Consider the following 23,343-nt stretch of genomic DNA (forward strand, 5'->3'; position numbering starts at 1 on the left):
AACCATAATAGTTTGAGCTAAGTATCTTATAATCCCAAGCTTTAGTATAGTCATTTATTTAAATAATATGGTCTTTGAACTAGCTAGTTTTTAGGTCAACTTGGCACCAAATATGGTCATCTGGGAAGAAGGCATCTAAATTGAAAAAAAAAAGTGCTGCTACAGGATTGGTCTGCAGGCAAGTCTGTCAGACAATTTCTTGATTGATGATTAATTTGTGAGGGCCCAGCTCACTGTGTGTGATGGTACCCCTTGCCAGAGGGTTCTGGGTGCTATAGTAATGCAAGATAAACAAGCCATGGAGAGTAAGCAACTCCTCCATGACCTCTGCATCAGTTCCTGCCTCCAGGTTCCTGTCTCTGCCTTGAGTTCCTGCCCTGACTTCCTTTAATGATGTACTTTAAAATGGAAATGTAATCAAAACAAACTCTTTTCTCTTCAAGTTGTTTATGGTCATAATGTTTCATCATAGGAATAGAAACCCTAACTATGACAGTCCTATTTAATAAAAATCCTTTTCCATTCCAAATTTCCTCACTTCTGTGAAACAGCGAGGACCTGTAAATTATCTGACATGATTCCCATGAATGTTTAGCATGTGTTACTTAGAGGTTACTCTACACTAGGAACTTGTTAGTATTTATACTTGTGATGATGAATTACTACCACCAGTAATAATTTCAACAGAAAGCTAACATTCTGGTGCTATCTATGTCAAGACACATGCTTTGTGACTGGTTCCTCTGGACTGGACTTGATTATTGCTACTTTGAATCAAAACTGCTCTGACCAACCCCAGGAAGATCTCGGGAGACTGAGTTTATTAAGATTCACTAAGATAGTGAAATACAAATAGATGGTGTATACATTTACATGTTAATCTAACTGTGATATACACAAGAAGAGAATTCCCTAAGAGTTCTCTAATAACAAAGATGAACTTTTGTTTCCAGGTCTGTTTTACTACTAGTGATTAAATTTAACCACACAGTTGTACTTTACCCCTCTTCATACAGGATTTCATTTTAAAATTTACTATCAAGCATTTTTCTGTATGATTTATTACCAGAAGCATAATGTATTTCCTTCTTTTAATATAGAAGCACAATTAAAGATGTTATACATACTTTCTTGTGTGTGCAGACTATAAAATATCAGCAATTGTGCTCAAAAAAGCTCAGCAAGCATCAGCCTACTACTACAAAAAGTAAACACAAAAAAGTTTTGTAGATGTTGACCAGAAGAATGCCTCATAAAAGTTATTCTGAGAAAAGATTATTTAATGATAAACTCCACTGTTCTTTGAATCAAGTAAAAGCTGAGAAAGAATAAATCAAAAGTGCAAGCCGTATAACTAGATAAATAAATATTTAAACAGAAACTCAATCTTAGAAGGGATAGTCAGAAAGTCTGACAACAGAGCTAGTACTTCACAGCAGATGGTGTAAAAATAAATTTAAATGCACCTTTTATTGAAATGTCCTATCTTTGACAAATCACTGAAATTTAAAACAGTATTGGATAAACAGTGAGAATTAAGCAGCAAACAAAAAACGTTTACAAATATTTAACAAGGCTATATTATAACGCCTATGAAATGACAGGACACTAAATAGGGCATAGGTAAATGCAAAAATGAAAGTAAGTCTAGCAGTGTATTGTATTTACACATTACATAAAGATCCTAAGGTACCTAAGAGCATAGAAAATGAAATAGTAACAATCATCACACCACCCACCTGTACAAAAACACATACCTAAGAGGAAAATGGCATAGGAAATAAAAAATTTTCAGCAGTGTCTCCAACATGTACATGCACAGTCCAAAAAACTACTAATATCTAACACAATGCCTCACTTATAGCAAGCATGTAAATATGTATAGAATTGCAGTGGCTACTTTCTGATATGAAAAAGCTCTATTATTAGCAAATAAATTTTGATATATTTTAATTAGATTGTGTCCAGAAAAGATGAAAAGCAAAATTAATAATAAAGCAAATGTGAAGCTGGGAGTGGTGCAGCAGGTCTTTTATCTCAGCACTTGGGAAGCGAATGCAGATAGATCTCTTATGAGTTCAACATCAGTCTGGTCTACATAGTTAGTTCCAAGATAGCCAGGGTCAGACAGCAAGACTGTATCCAAAAAAAGAAAGGAAGGAAGGAAATGAAAAGACAGAAAAGTAGGTAAACGAAAGGAAGGAATACAGTATCTAAGTGGTTAGTTAAATAGAACAAACACTATCTTTGAACAGAGGAGGTCTAAGTTCATATCTCAAAACTTATTACTTTATCTGGATCTTATGAGGAATTCTTTAACTTCAGCTTGGCTTTCTCCATCTGTAGTGTAAGCTAAATAATACTACGGACCTTACTCCAAAGCTAATGAGTACAGCTGGAAAGGTTTTTTAAAATATTTATTTATTATGTACACAATAAATATTCTGTGTGTATGTCTGCAGGCCAGAAGAGGGCACCAGACCTCATTACAGATGGTTGTGAGCCACCATGTGGTTGCCAGGAGATGAACTCAGGACCTTTGGAAGAGCAGGCAATGCTCTTTACCGCTGAGCCATCTCTCCAGCCCCCTGGAAAGTTTTTAAATACAAATAAATCTCCAATAAAAAGAACCGGTGCACCTAAGAAAAATGGTGACTCCAAAGCTAAGACAAGCAAAGTGTGCACTGAGCCCAGTACATTTGTGATACCACAACGGAGGTCCCCCCCAAAATGAACAGTTGTCAAAGGGTCAACACGCTGGTGCTTCCAGTAGCCAAGTCCAGGAAAAAAGCATAAGAATGCTGACAGTGGGCCAAAAGTTATACTAATATAAGTATGTGTATAATATGAGACGAGACACCCTTCTACCAAATACCAACTTACTAAAAGTGAGAAACCATGGTCATAGAAAAATCATGGGCAAACATCACTGTAATCATGCAGATAAGAATTATCAACAAATGATAACGTAGTGGATATGTGCGAGAAAACAGTATTTTCTAGGCCACAGAAATCTACTCAGAAGCTGCTTATTAGAAAAAATGTTAAACATTTTTAAAAAACAGTTAAGAAACATGGCAAGCATCTTAGACAAATTTTCAGTTGGTCTCACCAACCTCCTGACTAAATGCACTACTACCACTCTCTAACATGGTACTGTTGCCAAAATGCACACCTTGAGTTAAGGAACATTCTGCAAATACCTGCCCAGTACTCTTCAGCCAGTGTCAAAATATAAAGAGAAATTAAAGAGCTATTTCAGATCACAGGAGACTAAGTATACAAACATGAACTACATTCTGAATTAGGGCAACTGGGGAAACTTGTACAGTATTAGTAGATAGTGGCAGTGTCAGTAGACAATATCATCTATGTGTTAACTGTTTCATTCGACTATGCAAGATTTTGGGATACTGACTGAAGGTTTGTGTATATTCTTTGTAAACTGATCCCTACTTTTTGAGGTCTAATATATTTCAAAAAAGATAGTTTTCCCCCAACTTTACAGAACTACTTTGAGATCTGATGCTGCAAGAAGCAGACACTTGGTCTCTGCAGTTACCCAAATACACCTTCAAGTCTATGGGAACAAACTGCACTGTCAACTTAGAATTCTAGGCCTAAGCCAAGGGGATCAAAGAGTATTTGGATTCCAAATTTAAAGAGAGAAAAAAATTGTTTAAGTATCAGCTTTGTCACTGAACATAAGATACAAAAATATATGACTTTTATGAAGCAAAACAGCAATATGAGTAGCTATAATTACCAATAAATGCCAACTATCTTCCAACAGCTCTGTCCTCTAAGACAAAAATCAACCCCCGAGGCTGGGCGGTGGTGGCACAAGCCTTTAATCCCAGTACTCAGGAGGCAGAGGCAGGCGGATCTCTGTGAGTTCGAGGCCAGCCTGGTCTACAAGAGCTAGTTCCAGGACAGCCTCCAAAAACTACAAAGAAATACTGTCTCAAAAAAACAAACAAACAAACAAACAAAAAAAGCTAGTTCCAGGACAGGCTCCAAAACTACAGAGAAACTCTGTCTCAGAAAATAAAAATAAAAACAAACAAAAAAATCAACTCTCAAGAATACATAGATGGACAAGAGAATGACAGACGAGTATATTCACCTCATCTCTTCAATGTTTCTACCCTCACCTTTTACCCATCTGAATGGAAAGGGAGAAGTAAATACAGTTCAGACTGTTCATGGCCAATGATTAGGAGTTTGCAACGCCAAACCTGTTCTTCACCTCAAATAACCTTTTGTCTTCCAACCAATGAAGCTTTCTGGAGCATAACTTTTAGAGCAGCACATCTTCTACTTTTACATTAAATGCTGGCCCAACTGGGCTAATATTGTCATATATCAACAATTACAAATTATTCACTTCAAAGCTCTTTCTAGTGAAGGAGTACCAGACAAGTACCAGCTTGTGTGTGTGTGTGTGTGTGTAAAATACCTGAGCTATTACTCATACTTTTTCACCCACAACATATGAAATATAAAGGTGCAAAAAGACTACTTCCACAGTACTCATTTGATCTTTTGTTCTAAGCCGTAACCAACACTAAGTCTTTAACCTTTAAGCAAGATAAAATTTATCCTGTTGTATGAACTTCAAGATAAATCAGTCAGCAAAGATTGTAGCTACATAAATCATAAGACTTCAGAAATGTAAAGGTGAGTGCACATGAAAAAATGTCTCTTATAAATGATTTCATTTCAACACTTTTTCTCATCTTGGGAGAAAATATACTGCCCCCAGAGTTAAATCATTATCCAAGTCCTACAGTACAAAGAGCTAGCATTTATTTCTAATAATTGAAAAGAATTGTCTGAGAGAATGACCCAGGCTCTATTCTTCCATACCCCCAATACTTACACACCTGGAACATAGTATACGTCAAAAACGTTAGCACCTCTGCTTCCACCAGTATTTTACAAATGCTCAATAAATGCTTGCTGTGTTACCACATTTAGTATCAACAATAATGACTGTGCCAACCCTAGAAGCAGTAAACAATGTGGAAGATGAACTGGATCTGACTAATAAGTGCTACAGCATCCTCATTTCCATCTGTCTGGCTGATACAACCATACCAGCCCACCATTCCAATGCCCATGAATGATTAAGCTCTTTGGGTCTCCTGTGCTGAAACATTTAGTGAGCTCTAAGATATGGAGGACTTACATAATGGCTTTTAATTGAAGGATACTTCCTTACTGAAGAAGATCTAAACTTTTTTTTATATGACCTGAATACTTTAATGTTACTGACATTTAGATTATCATACACAGCATAGAGATAATCATTTATTACTGGGTTCGAGCATCTTGCCATTTAGTAATAAAGTAAATTCTTCTAACACCATCATTTATCATTTTGAAATAATTACTTTAAATAACAAATTAACAAACAAGAATCTGGTGCTGAAGAGATGGTTCAGTGATTAAGATTACTTGCTGCTCTTGGAGAGGATTGGAGTTTGGCTCCCAGCACCCATGTCAACAGGTAGCTCACCTGTTACTCCAGCTCAAAGAGATCCACCTCCTTCTGAACCTCAGTGAGCACCCATACACAGGCATACAAATAAAAAATTAAAATTAAAAAGGGAAGAAAGAAGAGACAAAGCAAACAAACAGCAATACAAGACAATTTGCAATTATCGACTGTGCACCCAGAATATCATATAGACAACTGTCTTCAACCTCAAAGGAACAACCAAGAATGTTAACGAAGCAGCCCGGCTGCAGGTGTGTAAACAGCTTGTCTGGGGGTTAGTGCATTTCAAGTCGACTCCAAGTTGGCTTTTATAATTTTTAACTATAGAACAATGCATATGTGTGTAAATCATTTCAGATTTTTCAGTTACCTAGTTAGTCCATAAAAGTAATTAACTGCAAATAGAATTATATAGTAGAATGTAAGTCTTACTCAACTGTTTCACAACTTTATATTTAAAAAAGGCAAAGTAAAACAAATCTTGAAACTAATGATGTAATGAACAGGAGACTAAGTCAAATTACAAAACAATTAAAACCACTGAGCTAGAAATCATCAGAGCAATCTTACTCATTTTATCATTTGGGGAAACTGCGATTCTAAAAATATGTTTTCAAAAGATTACATATCAGACAATGCTTACTACTATATGAACATAATGAACCACCAGCACTCACTATCATGAAGACATAAAGGTCAAGAGATGAGTGGAAGCAAGTGAAAAGACAAAGAGATTAGGAAACATAACTTCAGTAATTTGGAGAAAGGAAAAATATAACAGGAAGGGAACCAGAGTCTGCTTGGTGACCTAATCAAGTCTAAATCCCAACTATCATTTATCAGCCTTACCTGACCAGGCTTCAATTTCCTCATCTATAAAATGGACTTAACTATATCTACACCATAGGGTTGTTGCAGTAAATCAATTCATTAAATATGTAAATTAATTCACTAACTCAATTCAGTATCTGGCACATGTAAACACTCTAGGACATTTTACTGAAATTCATTATCTGATATTCAAGACAGCAAAAGAGTAGTAGAATAAACTGGAACTATGGGGAGGAACAATTTGGTAGTTTTTGTTGTTTTTAGAGGGAGCATTGATTCAGACTTCAAAAGTCACTCTAACTTTATAATCCAAATATATTCCTACATTTATCCCAAGAGAACACTTAGCAAATATGTATCAGGAACACAAACAAGAACATTCATGACAGCAAATATTTGGAAACAACTCAAATAGCCCCAGGAAAGAAAACACAGTGTGTTAACAAAAGGAGTATTACATAGCAATACTAATGAATTTAAAACAGCATGTTAAAAATGTTTAAATATGCTAGGTGGTGATCATATTCTAGACAGTTATTAATCAAATATTTAAAAAATAGGACTGCAGAAGTCTATACAAGTGCCAATAATAACAGTATGAAACAAGAAATGATTAATCCAGTTTTGAACACCTAACAAGGACTAAGGGTTAAGTATAACCTGCTCTGGTAAAGAATAAAACAAGACAATGCATATCTCACATACTAAAACATCTGATTTGATCCATGTTAGCTACTAATCAAAGTGATAAAATCTACTGGGGGCTAGCTTTAGAATAAAATATTCGTAAAAGTTAAAACCTCTCCAAGAGTGATGTCTCATATCTATATAATCCCAACATTCAGAAGACAAGAGAGGGAAGGATCAGTTGTTCAAAGTCATTCCCTGCTACAGGAGAAATTCAAGTATCTGGACAACAGGAGACCCAACCAATAAAAAAAAAAAAAATCACTTCTCATGTTAAATAATCCCTTTGTTTCCCCAAGCAGAAACCAAACTTAACAGTTGATGTTTTTCTGTCAACTTAGTGATTGCACATCCATCTACTAATATTTTAATTATTGTCTGCAACACCACAGTACAAGGCCTAGTGGGCTTCCAGTCCCAGAACCACAATATGTAGGTTCTATTTACCAACAAAGACTCAGAAGTCAGATGTGGTGAAAACCTGCTAGAACGGCAAGAGACTCTTTCCGTGTCCCAGAACCAAAAGGAAGTTCAAACACTAGCCCTGCCCTTTTCTACCCATGGGTCTTCTCTCTCCAAATTCCTGGCTTCTCTATGGTTTATTCTGGTCAGCTAGTTGCTGGCTCTGCCCCAATTCAAGGTAAATATTATTGACAGTCTGGAGAGTCACAGTCCAATCAAAACATCCCACAATAAATAGCAACTATCCCAGGGCAAACCAATGGCACGAGAGGGTTTTTCCTTCTTACCAATCAAATTGTCCTTTTGCAGGCTGGAGAGATGGCTCAGTGGTTAAGAGCACTGGCTGCTCTTCCAGAGGTCCTGAGTTCAATTCCCAGCAACCACATGGTGGCTCACAACCATCTGTAATGAGATCTGGCGCCCTCCTCTGGCATGCAGGCATACATGGAAGCAGAATGTTGTATACATAATAAACAACTAAAAAAAAAAAAAAAGTCCTTTTGCTAGATCATCATGCCACAAATGTGTTTTGACATTTTACGTGTCAAGAATAATCTCCAAAGTATGTTCCAAAACATGGACAGTTTAATCATTAGTAACTGACAATATGTATCAAAAGTCTATGGTAAAGACACTTAACATGGCAAGTGTACTATGCTGGTCTACCATAGACTAAAGATTTATATGAGCACACAAACAGATATAAGCAATCACTGGTTAACCTTTTGACTAAGATGAAATACAAATAATCTATAAACATCAACATTCAACACATACTAAAAAGGACTAACCTGTCAGGAGCCGTGTCCCCCCAAAATTTACAGGAAGCACCACCGTGAGGAGTTTTTGCAGAGGGCTTCACTTTCCAATTGTATTGAGAATAGTCTTATTGACCAAGCCTATCCCACACCCAAATTAACTGTTAATAGAGAGCTATCTGCTAGCGGAACCTGCCTCACATTCCAAACTATCTAGACAACTAGGTGTGTCACCTTGTGACTTCCTGACCAAGGAATCATTACCTGACCCATTGTAACCTCTTGGCTTGCGTGACGGGCGTAGACCACGTGGCAAGACCCAGTGCTCCAGCCCCCCAAGCTCCCCATTCAGGGGCTATATAAGCTGTAACCATGACCCTAATAAACGGAGGCTTTGACAAATAAGCTTAGCCTCCTTCCTCTCATCAGCCTATGCCTTTCAGGTGGTGCCTCTCCGTGACCCTGGAATAACTGGCCAGCCAGGCGGGTTACAAACCCTAGACAGAGTAACCCGTCGAGGCGGCCTACACTAACCTTAGTTTAATGTCTTTTTGCAAAACAACTAAAATTACCTACTTCTCAGTAACACTTCTACATTTTAGAAAAGCTATTCTTCCTCTCAAGCTTTCTTAGTAAAATGCAGAATTTTCAATAGATTGAAAAATAATATGATACAGTTATCAATATATTTTTCTGTGATGAAAGACTAGAAATGCTACAGATCTCTGTTCAATTCAGAAATGGCTAGGAAAACTATTATATTAAAAATTAGCTCCCTAGGGAATCACACTACATTCCAAAGTCTCCTGCCTCTGTCCTAAGGCCATCAGCTTTGCCAGCACAGAGACCTTTTTCACCAGCTATGGGACTAAACTTCCCCAAGCCTCAGTTTTCTCATGTTTATAAAAGGGCAAAGTTAACAGCCATGACATCCATTAGAACAAGTAGGTGCTATGAAGCCAAAATCTGTTGCTTCCTCAAGCACTGTACCACTGAGGTATAGCCCCAGTTCTGTATACTGTTATGCCCAAATCCGTGAAGTCCCTCAAAAGCCAACAAGGAGATCGAGTCCCATTTGTAAAAGCAAAGAGTCTTTATTTTATGCAAGTTTGCAAACTCAGTCTCTCCGTATTGGAATAAATGGAGAGCCCCAAGCTCAGCAGTGGTAAATGTGGGGATGAGGGGTTTCTAAGGTTCAGGACCCCTGATTGGCTGACATTTGTCTAGGTGTATCCTGGTGAGTGTGCTGGCAGGTGATCCTATCTACAAGGGTTGGAATGTTAGGCATTTCCTTTGGATGGTCTGTTCTAGGGTGGTGCTTGGGTAATTTCAGTTTAAGGTTCTTCCTGCAACCAGGTAATGCTTCAGGATAAACTACTGAGACTCAGGCCTCTATTAAACTTATGAATGATTGAGTCCTACACTGGCAGGTAATAATGGTTGAAAGTAAAGAACTTCCTTTGGGTGATCTGTTCATATTTAGCTTATCATGGCTGGTTTCCTACATAAACTAACAATCCCTCAAATATTAGTGATAATTTAATTGAGTATTTGGAATCATATGGCACTAAAAATACAAAATGAATCTAAGACATTTGGAGACTAATTTCACTCAAAAAAAAAAACAATCAACAGAAAAATATTATCATTAAAAGAAACTTACGTTCTTTGACAATTACCACCCTTTCACAAACTTTGATGGTTTCTGGCTGGAGTGAGAGTGGGGAAGGACTCACCTTTCTTTAAGGGACTGGTCACTGGGAGTCTGACCAGGCTCCAACACAAATTAGACTTGGCATATTTTTTTCTCTTTTCTTCTTCTTTCTGTTGGAGGTCACAAGGGTTAACAGGATGGATGGACATGGGAGGACTGGGAAGTGAGTGTGATGAGGATGCATTATGTGAAATTCCCAAATAATCAATAAAATATTGTGCTGGGAAAATAAACTAAGGGACTGGGGAGATGGCTCAGGGAATGAGAGTGCTTGCTCTGCAAACGTGAGGATCTGAGTTCAAATTCCTAGCACTGCATAAAAGCCACTATAGCCACATTATCTATAATCCCAGGACTATGGAGGACAGAGAGGATCTCTGGAACTTGCTTGCTGGCTGACAGCTTCAATGGGTTCAATGAGAAAATGAGAGAAATAATAGAGCAGAATACTAAACATCCTTTTCTGGCCTCTACACACATATCACACAAACACAAAAGCGCATGTTCACATACACATGCCTATGCCATGGAAGGGAAGGGGACAGAGAAAGGCAGAGAGATGCTGCCCTGGAATTTACTATGCAGCCAAAGCTGTGACAACTTAAAATCCTCTCGCCTCTGCCTTCTGAATACTAGGATTCCAGCTGTATACCAACCATACAATGTTATTTATAGTAAAGAGCTGGGAATCTACCATTCATTAAGGAGAAAACAGCTATGTAAGTTTTGGATACAATATGATGGTATACTACAGTGTAAGAAAACTTAACATAAGCATATAAAATAGTCGTTATATTGCGTGTATTATCAAGTATGAGCGACTAGTAGTTCTACTGCTCTTTCACCTCTTATTAAAATCTAATTTAACAATAACTATATTTACACTAGAAAAACAAAATTATATACACATGAAGCTTATGTGTATGAAAGGTCGGAAGATTTTACATTTGCTTTTTTAAAAAATAGATCTTTCTTCAACATTAATTGCTCCTACCCATAAACCAAAGTCAATTAAAAGTATCCATTTTACCTTTTTAAGACAGGAACCCACTATGTAGACCACACTGGCCTCAAACTTAAGAGATCCACCTGCAGGTCACCAATCTGCTAGGATTGGTTTCCTTATACTTCCTGATTAGCTAAATGTATTTAAGGCAGAGTAATACAAGAGTGGGATGAACTGAATGAAGTTAATCAGTAATTACAAACCAAACTATCCTTTTCCTTTGATATGCACTGGAGAACAGACAGCACACATTATATAGGTTGTTCAGACTCAAAACAATACAGAATGTGTGTCTCATCAGTAAACTGTTCTCGACTTCTACCTAGGGTTTTGTTGTTGTTGATGTTGTTAATCAAACAAGCCTGATTTTAAGTTCTAGATTTATGCTCATTCAACACCTTAATTTATCAATAAACTTAAAATTAATTCCTAAACCAAATATATAGTTATATATCCAAGGAAGTTATTTCTGAATTAGCAAATTAAAATTACCACAGAATAGCAGGCTATGTATCAGGACTAATGATATATTAATTTTTTGCTAGTTCTCATGACCAAAATTGACAGCCTACTCATAAGCTGACAAATTCTTGGTTGGTTCAATTGAAGTTCTAACAGATTAAACCAAGAAGGGTAAACTTCTGGCTAGCAAATCTTTCTCACCAGTAAGAAATCGTAGCTGGATCGCAGCTTACAAAGCAAGTGTTTACCTCTTGAAATAACTGAAATGGAAAAGGCTCACTTCTCCCACGAAAGTAAACTTCTGATCCCTTTACAGATATAAACAGACAGAAAGATGGCCCTTCCCACCTCAACAGGGAATAGCATCAAACCTACCAGTACCTCCACGATGTATTCAAAGAGGGTTTTTTTAAAAATATTTATTTATAATGGATACAATATTCTGTCTGCGTGTATGCCTGCAGGCTAGAAGAGGACACCAGACCTCATTACAGATGGTTGTGAGCCACCATGTGGTTGCTGGGAATCGAACTCGGGTCCTTTGGAAGAGCACGCAATGCTCTTAACCGCTGAGCCATCTCTCCAGCCCCCTCAAAGAAGTTTTAACAGGCCCTGAAAAATACTTTCTACAGACAGGTGAGTTGTTGTTGTTGTTTAATGAAGGAAAAATGATACAGAAGTAGTCCTTCCCAATACCACTTCTGTATTTATTTGCCCACTCTTTCCTTGATCTTTGCCCAGAACATGAATGAAAACGTTCATGATACATTAGTATTATTTTGCTTGTTAGAGGCAAAGGCAGGCAGATCTCTGTGAATTGGAGGCCAACCAGGGCTATATAATGAGACATAGCCTCTCTCTTAAAAAAAAAAAAAAAAAAAAAAAGGAAAAAAAATTGTTTTTTCATTCCAATTATCATAGACCTAAAGACTAGTTCTAGACTGTTAAGGGTATAGTTACATACACCAATCTGGTCATAGAACAATATCCAAATGCTAGAGAATAATACAACACTTTACCCGTGTTAACTTCTGAAACTAAATAGATGTGTTAGATTAACATGTTTTGATAAACAACCAAGTGAGAATGACTTTCTGGTGTGTTCTTGGTCATTAAGCAAAGCTTAGAGACTAGCATAATGTTAATGTGTTCCTTATGGAACTCTTCAAGTTGGCACTGAAGCCCAGTAGCTTTTTGTTCACCTTTCCAACTAATCTGTTAACGGGGTAGGATGCTTAACCTCCTTATAAACCCCAACTAGCTGGATGTAGGAGATTATTTAAATTCGCTGAATCTAAGAAGATGAAATATATAGTGGGACCTCATCTCCCAATGACAACAAAATGATTAGTAAGCCCAGCTTAAATTTTTCTGATGTACAGATCAGTTGTTCAAAAATTATTTTTATCTTTTTATTCAAAATTCATTTTTACTTTACCATGCAGCAATTACTTAAACATGTCAAAAATAATATAATAAAATTAGCAAAATCAAGTGAAGCAGTGTGTCTACAAAATGATATCATTAGAACAAATCATACACTATTAGCATAAAAAGGGCCCATAATGCTTAGTTCAAACTCCTTCAATCACAAACTGTTACCAACTGTGACCCAGAGAGGCTATCACTCACCCTTGACCAGAGAACTAGTCACAAGAAAAATGCCTCCCAATTTCAAGTTTAATGTTCTTTGTGTTATACTACAGTGCATAAAACAGTTAAAAGTTAAATAGATATGCAAATGACTTTTGAATAATCACTTTCAGTCTATTTAAAATGCAGTATTTTAAAAAAATTCTAGATACCCTAAACCATATTTTTTTGTTTTTTCTAAACAAATCATTTCTACTTTACCACCCAGCACATTAAGACAGTCTGAACAAAATTTCACTCTCTGCTTTAAAACTGACATAATTCTCAAAGACAAACGGACAGATATTTCAAAGCCTAAGTAGTCTCATATTAATTTTTTATTTTGTGTATGGTAATTTAATAAGAAGTTAAAAATGTGACTATCTCAAGGAAAAACCAGCAGATACTGATGAAGAAAAAAATTCAAGGTCAAACTTGATATTGTTCAAAAAAGGAAAACCCAAAACAAACACATTCCAAATACAAACACATCAAAATATATCTACATTGGACATACAGTAGCCACTAAATGTGGCATTCTAGAAAGACAATTAAAACATAGCAAACTACTTACATATATTAACCTGTCATAAGTATCCATTATGAAACTCCACTTCGATCAGAGTGTGTGTCTCTGAGTGTGTATATAAACATGTTACATAATTCTTAAACAATGAATTTTTCACAGTGCTTGGCAGAAAGTGAAAAATCCAATATATGAATATCATCAAACTCACAGGTAAAGGAGTATGCACGCAGTTACACAACGAAATATTATAGTTCTTGTTATTTCATGGTAGCACAGCAAATAAATTACTCATCTCTGAACTGGCTTTTGTTTCTGCACGGGTGGGAAAACTATTTTGCAAATTGTCAGTTTTATTCCAAATGCAACTCTTCTAGAAGGTTGGAGGATAAATGCAGACCTCTCTGTATGAACGTTCCCAACAATTAGTGAGACCTATTAGGCAAGTTCAAGTCACCCTAATCAGAGCAAGGTTGTCTGTCAGTCTTTCTCCTTGAATACTTCTCAGTCACCACCAGCAGCATACAATTAGGGTGCCTATAATTTCTACCCTTTCCCATCAATGAACTTCTTTATTCCTAACCAGTTTCTCATTATTTGGCACCATGTAGAAGCCTCAAAAGAAAGAAATTTTCAAATCTTTGAAACTGATAGATAAATGACTACCTTTTTGTTGATAGAGTGAATAGCTCAGAGGCCAACACAATGATTACCCCAGAAGTATCTAGGATAGTTTTAGGTCCTACCTATTATTTCTAGAACTTGAGGAAATCTAACATGTCAAAAAGGAAGTCAATTTTGACCTTGGGAAATAAAAGGGTAAATCTTCTTTAAAAGATAACAATAATTTTTCCCATAATCACTCAGTCTATTTTCTAATTAAATTAAATGACCTCAAATGCATAAAATCACACACACACACACACACACATACCCAAATACACACACTCAAAGTGTATAATGAGCATTATGAAGTAAGGGGCGATAACAGACACAGAAATGAGTAAATGATTACATTATGACTTAAAAATTTAACTTAAGTATGGATCTAGTACACAACACAGGAGGACAGAATGTTGGAGAGCATGGCACAATTGAGTCTCCTGGAGTGAAATTGTTTCCAGGAGTTTCTTTTTTGAAAAATTGTTTTGAGCATGATAGCATATAGGTTAAAACAGACAACCCAAGACCAGAAAGCTTTGCATCAAATAGGAGGAATAAAGTTGAAACATGTAAGCTAGTATTGAGCTCAATTGAACTCCAAGCAAATTTTACATAATATCTACATAACATAAACATACATTTCTTGAATAACTGACACACAGCTTCCCAATGTTTCTTTCCATTCGGTTCTAGAATACTTTCTAAATATATGTATATAATGTATGCATAGACACACACACACATATATACACACACACACAACAAATGAAAAATTCATATACTCACATGCTCCTACTGTGATGTACATTGGCAGGAGAAATGGTTCTAACCCAAACTTACCTCAATTCTAATTAACCTTCTCTAAAATTACTATAATCCCAACTTGGTATTAAAAAGTCTAGTATACTGACATGGCAGTTGGTTCTGGTTCTGGTTTATTTAAGCACAATAAACAAAATTTTTGGTTTTTCAGCTACTTCATTCCTCCCTCCAAGTACTTTGGCCCAATTGGCAAAGGGCATGTAGTATGGTAGTCACTCAACACAAGTTACAAAGGCCCTTAGGTATTACATCAGATGTCCTTAAGTGTTCAAAATTCTATTTAAAAGAAAAATGCATTATATACAATATGGTACATCTTTATCTACTGGAGTATCGGTTTTTGCAAATGAAAAACATATATCTGGGTATCAATTTCTGTAAAATGAAATATTCTTTGAAAATAAAATCATGTGTGGCAGCTCCTTTACTCGAGGCTTAAAGCAGTTTACCCTAGAGTACATTTACTGCCTTTTGAAAACTCAGATTAAAAAATTCTTTTATTACATTTATTAGTGTAACTGCATTGGGCACACAGGTGACATACAGGTCAGAGGACAACTTCTGGGAGCAGGTTCCACCATGTAAATGCCAGAACTCAGATCACTAGGCTATGGTGGAAAGTGCCTTTAAACACGAATGTGGAACAGTCTCCCACCTGTCACTGTTAACATGAAGCCATTTACTTAGCACATCTCCCACTAACTCTTGATTAGATATGAAACCACTTGTTTAAAAAAAGTCTAAATTCAAATAATGTTTTTCAGAAGAGGATTCTAAAAGGCATTATTATATTTCAGCACAATGGCTACCAATTTTAAAAGCTTAACACTTCAAAGAATTGGTAATTTTCACCTTCTTTAAAAGGTTAAAAACAAAGAAAAATAAAGTGTTAAATTCTACTGTAATTAAATCCCTATGAACTATGGTTTAAAGAAAAAAGAAAAAAATAATACAGGCCCAGAAACTATACACCTAAGTCCTTATGGGTGTTGCTATATCTCTTGCTTCTTCATAATGTATGATTACAATTAATGAATTTCCATTTCAAAACTTCACCTCCTACGTTAAAGATGAGATATACAAATGACCAGATTAAAATCAACATACCAAGAAAACCACTTTGCGGTTGAGCTAAGGCACAAGTAAACAATGTCAGGTAAGGCAGCAATGATTACCATTTTCTAACATAAAAAAAATTTTTTTTGCCCTATGAAGAACCTTTTAGTGGATTATACATGCTAAAATAGATTACTCTTTTCCTACCCAAACTAATATTACAAGATTCCTAGGGAGCAATGTATTAATAAGGCAGGATGTATTTCTGAAAACAAATTTAAAAATCTGGATGAATAATTTCCAAATTGTTATTTCAAAACATCAATATCTTGAGGATTAAAACCATCAGAAGTATTTTTCATTTTAGTGTAACAAAGGTTCCATCCACTGAGATCTCTCTCACACACTTGCACTTTCAACTTATTATAGTATCCAAAAAAGGCCCGTTTTGAAACAATCTATTATATGCCTGCACTAGTCCACATCCCATCATTTCTTCCTCAGCCGCAGCAAGGCAATAATACTACTCCCTAAACTACTAAACTGGTAAGACATCTTTCCCCATCTCTAAAATAGATCTGAAGATTTTATCACAGCTGCTTTCTTCCAAGATACTAATAAAAGTTCCCGTCATTCCCTTCAGCATTTCCGCAGTTTTTCTCCTAACCCAGTACTATCTCAGACAGGCGTCTTGATCTCGCTCAAAATAGGTCTAGTCTGCGGAAGGCAGTGACAGTGTACTGCACTGTGAATGGACAGCCAGGTATTTTATGAATGGAGGCGATCACGTGATCCCAGCACCTCCCCGAACTGATATTTCCCACATAACTGTGTCAACATTCTGAGAACTGGGGTAGTTGTTTGTGTGTGCGTATGTTCTAAAATTTAATCTAAAACTTCTAATCTCCTCACTTCCTGAACTCAAAAATCTACATAAAGAGAAACAAGCTTCGAATGTTTTTCTTAGGAAACTCTTTCAAGTTGTCCAAGGTGATGGATGTTTAATTATTTTTTTTATGAATGAAGTGTGCTATGCAAATGAGGGCGATTCACAAAAAGAGAGAACATGGCGGCCACTTCTGCTTCTAGACTGCACTGACTGCAGCAATCCACCTCCTTCCACACCCGCTCCTCAGTATGTGCTTTTCGAAGAGGGGGGGAGAACGCAGCTTGGCATTTTTTCTAGCTAGTTTACGTTAAGCGGGCTTCGGCACTGGCCTCTAAAGCCTTCTCGAGGAGGTCTGACTTGAGGACTGTACTTTATTTAAAGGAATGCATCCTCATTTAACTCTTCATAACCCTCCAGAAACAAACAAAACTTGAACTCAATTACAAGAAAAACAGACGCCAATATTCTGCCCCAAATTAACTCTCTGCTCAACAGGAAAATCTTGCCGCACCATTATTCCTCCAAGTGGCTTCGAGTTAAAGCAAAATATTTAAGAGGCACAGTGCTTCGTTTCGAAAACATAAGGACAGTCCAAATAAGCAAAAAACGTAAAGTCACGGAATGCTCGAGATGAAGTCACCAACGCGTTCGGCAATGTAAACGGGGCTTTATCACAGACGAAAGCAAGACACTAGCACTCAAAATTCTCAATTGTTCTTGATGAAGACGGGTTCAATATTCGCAAAGGTTAAAAAAAAAAAAAGCTCAACATCGCCCACACTCCAGGTGTCCTTAATCCTCTTTAATTCTTAAAATGTTTCCCTAACCATTTTTTTTTAAACTAGAATAGTATAGGTCAGAAGTTTAAAAAGTGGGGCAGGGGGCGAAGGCTTAATCGGCATTTAAGAGTCACTGAGTCATCGAATTAGGATTCAAGAGCAGTTTGCGGCAGGAGGTGCGCCCACACATTAGTTTCCGAGCGAAAGAGCTGAGAAGGGAGGATGGCTGGATGGTCAAGGTATTGGGGGGGGGGGGTGCCGGAGCGAAGGGCAGGCAAAGGGTAGTTTCTACTCTACTTTGAGCCACCCACATGACTCGGTCTCGGAAACGTCCGATGGCTACAACGCCTCTGCTCAGCACTCGAGAGCCTTTCCCCCAAGCAGGGAGGCGAACGCAAAGCTGGAAAGGGGGTGCTGCCACTAAAGAACCCGGCCCGACAGACACATCGGGCATCTATCACCTCCCGGGCCGGACGGGCTGGGGGAGGGGGCTGCCCACGGGGCTCACCCAAGCCAGGGCTCGCTTACTCGTTGTCAGAAGTCGCCGTCTCCTCGCTCATCTTTCCCTCACCGCGATCCGCACAGGAGATGGAGGAGCAACAGCAGGCTGGGAAGCAGCGGCAGCGGCGGCACCGAGGGGCGGCAGGCGGCGGCGGCCGGCGGGGCGCGCGGGCAGCGGCTCGGGGGCCTCACCATGGTGGACGCCTCACCGGGAGCGGCGCCCCGCGAGCCGGGCAGCCCGGCCACCCCCGCAGGGGGGCGGCGGCAGCGAGCGCGGCCGTGGCGACCCCAGCGGTTCGCTGCGCCGAGGCCGGGTGCGACGCCGAGACGGCGCGGGCGGCTGCGGGCGCTGGAAAGGGACGCGGCCGGCGGCTGAGGCGGTGCTGCTTGCTCTCTCAGGGGCGCGACGACAGGAGGGCGACGGGGGCCGGCGGGGGGCAGCCGAGCGCTGGCTGCGGGCGGCGGCGCGGTCCCGCCGAGGTGCCGCGCACCATCTCCCGCCTGGCCGCCGGCTGCCCGCGCGGCGCGCCCGGTCGGCCCTCAGGGGCTCCCCTCAGACGCGCTCCAGATGGGGGTGGCGGGCAGGGCGCGAAGCGGCCGTCCGAGCCCGAGGGCACAGCGCCGAGCGGCGGCGAGCAGGGCCGAGACCAGCGCAGCTCCGCGGGCCCGCTCCTCACGCCCGCGAGAGGGGAGCCGCAAGGGGGGCGGCGGAAGCTCTCACGCCGCCCGCTCCTTCCGCCGCGCGAACCGGGGGCGCCCGCGGGAGAGGCAGGCGAAATAGTCCCTCGCGACTTCTGGGGCGGCGGGGCTCGCGCGGGAGCCGGCGGGAGGGCGGACGTGGGGCGCGGCTGCGAGCGGGCGGCACGGGGCCTCCGGCGAGGTGGCGGGGCGGGAGGGGAGAGACCTAAAAGCCACGGCCCGCAGGCGAATCACTGCAGCTCGAGATCGTGGGCAGCATAACAAGTTTCCAAAAAGTAGTTCCCTCCTCCCCCTCGCTTCCCAAATCGTCGGGCAGAGGGAGCGGGGCCAGGAGGGCGGCGGAGGGATATACCGCTGCACCGCGCGCGTGTGCGTGCGCGCGCTCCAAACTCTTGGCACGCCGCGAAAGGGGGCGGGGGTGGGAGCTCCGAGCAGAGCTGCTCCGGGACTGGCATTGTTGCGACGTGCAACTCCCCGTTACTCGGCCTGGAATATCCAGGTTGTCTGTGAAAGCAGGCGGCATTTCGCCGGGTGTTCGGGGAAGAAATCCGAAGGCCACTCCGTTCTGCTCAGTGCGCGTGCACGCGCGCGTGTGTTGTGTTTTCCTTGCAAAGAATGGAACTGGCATGAGTTCATCTCTAGTTAGTGGGGGTTACAGGCCGGGACTGCAAAGCGAGCTCCTCCTGCTGTCCCCCTGGTTGCATTGCTGCAGTCCCCTTGCTGCTTGCACAGAAAGAGAAAGAGAGACTATGAATGTGTGTGTGTGTGTGTGTGTGTGTGTGTGTGTGTGTAGAAAGAGTTGATTTCAATACCTCGCGGCGCGATTCTCGCTGCGCAAACAACATGCAATGCAAGGCATTCATCTCTGAAAGCCCGAGTGCTTGTTAATGGAGAACGGCTTCCATTGAAGCCCGGGGTAGGCGGGTTACATGAATCTGGCGCATCCAGCAGCACAGGAAATAACTCCCGCTGCGAGTGAGGTTGCATAACTATAGCGCAGGAGATGCCTGTGTGGCACGAACTCCGCCGAACGGAGGCGGAACGATTGTTGGATAGGCAGCTGTCACGTTTGCTTTGTCAGAGGACAATGTAGGCAGTCATCCCAAAAGGTCTTTTTTTTTTTGCATAGGAGCCTTCTAGGATTGAGGACTGGAGCCTGGGATCTTTGCGACTGAAGGACTAGGAACTCCTGGCTCTACACGTTCTATTATCTCTTTATCTACGAAGTCAGCCTAAATACTAGATGGCCTGGGAGACTGAATCCCAAGCGCTCCCAAGTTCCTGTCGCGTCCCTCCAGGCGGTTCTGCTCGAGGCTTCTCACTTTGTTCTCAAGTTTACTTGACCTCCAGGGAAGGAAACTTGCGGCTCCAGCCACCTTGAGGGATAGAACAATTCCAGAGAAGAAGAAAGACAGAGGGCCTCCCAAGGAAACCGACACTTTCCTGCCAAGGGTTTCCAGGAAGCCTCAGAATTGCTGCTCTCCGGATGAGTACACACCGGTGTGCTAACAGTATTGTGCACATAGGAGTGCCTAAGGTATGTTTGAGGAAGGAATGAGAGCGCTAACCCAGCCAGTCGTGCACCAAAAGCCCGTACCGTGGATCAGTGAGGCTCCTTTATATAACTGCCTTCCGGCCACGTCTGCAGGACTGTTCATCTTCCGAGCGTGGAAGGAGCAGTAGTGCGGATAGGAAAGAGAAGTGCGTGGAGCCTCCGCTGAGATCTCTACCCCTACCATTTTAAACTTGATTGTGATGTGAAGAACCTGACCGCGGGAGTGTTGGTACTAACCTGCCCTCCAAGTATTCTCACTAACTAGCTTTGCCCACTCAAGTTTAAATCAGTCTGGGCCTGGCTGGCAATTCCCCAAAGGGGGGGGGGGGGGAGGAAATGAAGCCGGAGAATTGCAAGTTCAAGGTCTGCCCATCTGGTTGATTTAGCAAGACTCTCTCAAAATTTAAATTTAAAAGAAGCCAAAGATCTAGCCAGGTGGTAGAGTACCTGGGGAGGGGGTGAGAGATACCTGAGGCCCTAGGCTAAGTCCTCAATAGGGAGGCTGGAGGGAGTCTAATCTTTCAAAGACTGTTCTTAAGTCACTTAAACTCTGCCTGTTGCTGTGGGGCAAACAACACCTATTTCACAGAGCTCTACGTGGGTTACTGGGATTGCAACACACATAAAGAATTTAGAACAAGTGGTGTTGCACACCTTTAATCCCAGCACTCCGGGGAGGCAGAAGCAGGCGGATCTCTGTGAGTTCAAGGCCATCCAGGGCTACACACAGAGAAATCCTGCCTTGATAAACAAAACAAGCAAAGAACTTAGAAGACATTCAAAGTTGATTGCTTATCCAGCTCTCACTGTGATTCTGTAAAACCAAGCTGTAAAGCCCACGTCAGAGTGCCGGCGTGTGAAGTCAGATGTGAAGCACTCGGTATTGTCCAATCATTCAACAGACAACCATCCATCTTCTTCCTTGTGCCCCAAAAGACACATGGCCTGGCCCTCCTTAGGCCATCAGCAGTTATAACCGTCAGAGTTACGATGCAGGGCAAAGGTGGCCATTTGCAGGGCTGCTTTCCCTTCTGAGGAGGTGCAGCTGTCTGAGGCTCCTGTGCAGCACAGAGATAATCAGAACTGGCTCTGGGGGAAGATGAGAAAACTGGCTTTGTTTAGCACACACCAAGCAATGTGCTCTCTGCTTACACAGAGAGAGCCTACTGAAAGACTCAAAATGCGGTCAACAGCCTGAAGTGCCGCACCTCAGCTTATTCTGTGCCCTTTGGACAAGACGCAGTGGGTGGTCAAGCCATCAACTCCTTTTAGTTAGGGTTTGTCTGTGTCCATTTTAAGAGGACATTTGTAATTCCCACCTCTCACCAGTAGTTGTTATATACATGTGTGTATGTGTGTGTGTGTCTCCCTGGTCTAGGTCCAACCTATAATAAAACATATTTTTGATATTATATATGTGATATTATATGTTTTATGTATTTTGTGTTATGTGTGTGTGTGTGTATGGCTGAGAGGGGCAGGCAGCCTGACCCACAGTGGTGCTGATGTGTATGTGGTGATGTAGGGCAGAATGACTTCTGCTGCAACTCTTTCTGGGGAGGCCTCCGTGCAAAGTTTGCTCCTGAGCAGGACTGGGAGCAGTTCCACCAGCCTCGGAACTGCTGTCGGTTTTGGTGGACGAAGTGGGCGCGTTGGCAGAACCTTTCCTGGGGAAGTCTGATGCAGAGCCTGGTCCTCAAACCTGGCTGCCAGAGGAACGAGCGGTCCTTCAGAGGGAGCTTAGTGACGTCCTCCTCATCTGCCTGGTTGCATTTACAGCCTGTTGTCCTGTGGCTTTTCCTCAAACACTAGTCTCTAAGATGGATACCAACCAACTACGTTACCCAGTCCATCGTCCAGAGGTTCTGCCTGCAAGTACACAGACTTGCCCCATTGGACCATCTTTGAAAACCAGGCTGTGGGTGCTGCAGCCCCTACCCCTGAGTTGAAAAACCAGGCCTCTACCTAGAACCGTGGTGTCTGAACAGCAGAGATGTGCTTATTCTAGTCTGATCTTACTAAACCATGTATCTAAGGCCTAAGAAGACACTTGGACAAAGGATAACCTACTGGTGTTTCTCTCTCAGTGAAAGGATTAAGGCGAGAGAGAGAGAGAGAGAGAGAGAGAGAGAGAGAGCCGGCAATCAAAGGCAATATATGAGACTTCATTTGCATCCTGATTTGGCAAGTATTTTAAGATAGATGATTGGGGAATGTTGAATACTACCTAAGGATTTGATGAGAATAAAGATTATTTTAAAGATTGCCCTTCATGGCTATGTTTATTAAATTCTTATTTTTCATATATGTATAGTACAGTAGTACAGTTTAAATGATATGGAATCTGAAAGTTACTTCAAAATGAAAGACTTAGAGACTGATGATGCAAGGTTGTCTACAGATAAGTATATTTCCTTCACTATATTTTATATTGAAATCTTCCACTATTAAGGTATTTCCCCCAGTCTTCTGTGAACACTCCTTTTTGTACTTCTTTACCAAAGTGCTGAGGATCAAACCCAGAAGCTGCGTGAACTAAGCAGGTATATTCCCTCCGACTCCATCCCCAGTCCTGGCAGTAGTGAGGCAGTTTTGTAATACGGCCAATAACTTTCCTTTTTCAGAAATTGACAGGTCCTTCATAGTTTTCCTCCCTTTCTTTACAAGCACCTTGTCATCCTGTCTCCTGATGCATCCCTAACTAAAACCATTGCTCTCGCCAGCACCAATGGGACAGCCTCACATGTCTGCCACACGCTAAGGACATCATGGTCGCACGTTTTCCAGCTCTGTGCAGT

General features: G+C 40.8%; 1 protein-coding gene and 1 pseudogene across 1 annotated transcript in view; one reads left to right on the top strand and one right to left on the bottom strand.

Moving 5' to 3' along the window:
• The window catches only part of Spred1 (sprouty related EVH1 domain containing 1), a 71,286-nt gene extending 52,003 nt beyond the window's left edge, over nt 1-19,283 (bottom strand). Inside the window, exon 1 of the mRNA XM_057781054.1 lies at nt 18,319-19,283. Coding sequence (XP_057637037.1) covers nt 18,319-18,350 — 32 coding nt within the window. The 5' untranslated portion in view covers nt 18,351-19,283. The remainder of the gene's footprint in view (nt 1-18,318) is intronic.
• A 710-nt stretch (nt 19,284-19,993) lies between these two features.
• LOC130880997 (dCTP pyrophosphatase 1-like) lies at nt 19,994-22,514 on the top strand (annotated as a pseudogene).
• Nucleotides 22,515-23,343: the final 829 nt, after the last annotated feature.

This window comes from Chionomys nivalis, chromosome 9, assembly GCF_950005125.1.
Source record: "Chionomys nivalis chromosome 9, mChiNiv1.1, whole genome shotgun sequence".
NCBI lineage: Eukaryota > Metazoa > Chordata > Mammalia > Rodentia > Cricetidae > Chionomys > Chionomys nivalis.